Here is a 2,073-nt window from a genome sequence, read left to right as displayed (position 1 = left end):
CCCCCCAAAAAAAAAACTAACAACCAACCACCAAGTAATCAATGCGCAGGGATTTCTATATCCCACTGTTTCCTGGCAACATATAAATTCATGACTGAGGCAAGGAAGAAATCTTGACACAACATCCTAACATAATGGTAATTCCCTCTTCCCGCCCCTCCCCTCCCCCAAAACCCCACAGTACTTGTGCAAGCAATTTAAATTATAATTTTAGTAATTGGTAGCATTTTTTAAAGCTATGTAGTAGAAAAATTCCAGTGAGTAGTAGAAAAATTCCAGTAATCATACATTATCTGGTACTGTAGAGTGAGATCTTTGGAAAAATAACACAATTTTAGAGAGTTCAATTTTTAAAATTAGTATTAAAGTAATAATTATTATTCTACTAATAGTAATTATTTCTACTCAGTCAGTAGCAGTATTTCACTGGAGTGAGTAGAAACTTAAAAATTAAAATTCAGATGGAAGATCAATTCACCCCCCCCAGTATTTTGAGTATCTCAGTATTACCATATAAGAGCAAGAAGAGCACTGATTACTATACAAAGAATCTGTTTGAAGGAGCTATCTTAACATTTCCACATTAAAATGCATTATTCTGAAGCCACTGCACAAGTATTTCTGGAATAATGAACGTGACTATCTGTGGAATTCTGCAGGGTGGAATCTGGGTTTGCTTTGAGGATTTTTTTTTCCTACTTAGACGCCGTATAAACTATTTCTGTACCTAACAAGTGCACTATATTACTCAACGTGAAAGTGTAAGTAGTCTTTAGAAGGAAGATTTTACAGGATGAGAAGTTTTTATTCCTAAACCGCAGCTTGTGCTAAAAAGTGACCTATCGTGGTTGTCATACTACCAAGAGATGGACCCACTGAGCCTGACTGACAGTGAAGAACAGGCTCTTTAGTGTTCTCAAATCTGACTGTTCTTGGAAAGGCTTTTTCTCAAACACAGAAATAGTGTGTGATAGTCTAAATTCAGTTCTGTGAAGTCAAAACGCAGTCCTTTCATCTCTAAGCTTACCTGCTAGCAACCCTCAGCTTGTAATTTTAATAACTTAAAAATTTAAAGCACATCAGTACATTATGTATTAGATGAAACAGAACTTTCTGAGGACAGTAAAATTATAGCAATGACACCCCACCTCCCCCACCCCTGCTGAAAAACAAACAAAAAAACCCAGTAAAATAATTTTTGGTCAAGCAATCAGGAAAACATCCCATTCTACATAATTATAGATAATTATGTTGTAAAACTTGAATACTTTGGTTGGAATTTTGGGAGAGGCAGGCACTCTATTGTGAAACAAACCTAAAGAGATAATGCCAAATGTTAACAAGCCTCTAATATTGCTTGCTATGCTCTCGTGGCACTGCTTAAGTTTACCTACAACTTGTAACTGAGAGAAAATTCCTGTACACCTCACTGCTGGAGAATTGCTTTGGAATCTGTTTGAAGAGGGTTATTATTATAGGCGTTAAGGACAACTAGCTCCTAACCACAACGCATCCAAATTAGTTCTCGGACAGGCACACTTCACGGGAGATTGCAGTTCTCACAGAAATGCTTCGCAAATACAGCTCTACCAATTAAAACCTAGAGGATTCAACAGCAGAATGAAAGAAAAATTAAGATGAGGCCTACACAACTTCGGCCTTTCATCACGGACCGAGATGGTCGGAGCAAGATGTGGCTGTAATGCACCAGCAGACAACATTAGCGTGGATCCGCTTTTCTCCCGATTTCTCACAATGAGTATTTTGTTCCAGGAAGAAAAACTTCCATTTTAACACGGGATCGTCACGCCGCCTGGTTGAAACCGGCAGCAAAGACTACGGTAACCTGAAAGCCAGCGCTGTCTCTGGATACAAATTCACGTCATTTAGGGCAAAACTCCTCAAAAGGCGACGACGCCGACAGCTTTCCCACCTGAACCTACTTGGGGTGACTTGTGCCCATTCCGCCGAGCACGCCGGGGCGGGGGGCGAGGGCAGGGTTGAGGCTGGGGAAGGGGCTGCCCGAGGGGGCGGCGCCGGCCGGAGCTGTCAGGCTCATTGTTCCGGGGACAC

General features: G+C 40.9%; 1 protein-coding gene across 1 annotated transcript in view; it reads right to left on the bottom strand.

Moving 5' to 3' along the window:
• Positions 1–2,059, bottom strand: part of LOC104506306 (cytoplasmic polyadenylation element-binding protein 2-like) — a gene marked incomplete at its 3' end in the record, with an annotated part of 42,369 nt that extends 40,310 nt beyond the window's left edge. Inside the window, exons 1-2 of the mRNA XM_010147219.1 lie at positions 1,944–2,059; positions 1,649–1,697 (exon numbers count right to left, since the gene is read on the bottom strand). Coding sequence (XP_010145521.1) covers positions 1,649–1,697; positions 1,944–2,059 — 165 coding nt within the window. The remainder of the gene's footprint in view (positions 1–1,648; positions 1,698–1,943) is intronic.
• Positions 2,060–2,073: the final 14 nt, after the last annotated feature.

Source organism: Eurypyga helias, unplaced genomic scaffold (assembly GCF_000690775.1).
Source record: "Eurypyga helias isolate BGI_N326 unplaced genomic scaffold, ASM69077v1 scaffold16952, whole genome shotgun sequence".
In the NCBI taxonomy this organism is placed as follows: domain Eukaryota; kingdom Metazoa; phylum Chordata; class Aves; order Eurypygiformes; family Eurypygidae; genus Eurypyga; species Eurypyga helias.
Note: the sequence above shows the minus strand (reverse complement) of the source record. Positions and strands in the feature narration are given on the sequence as shown.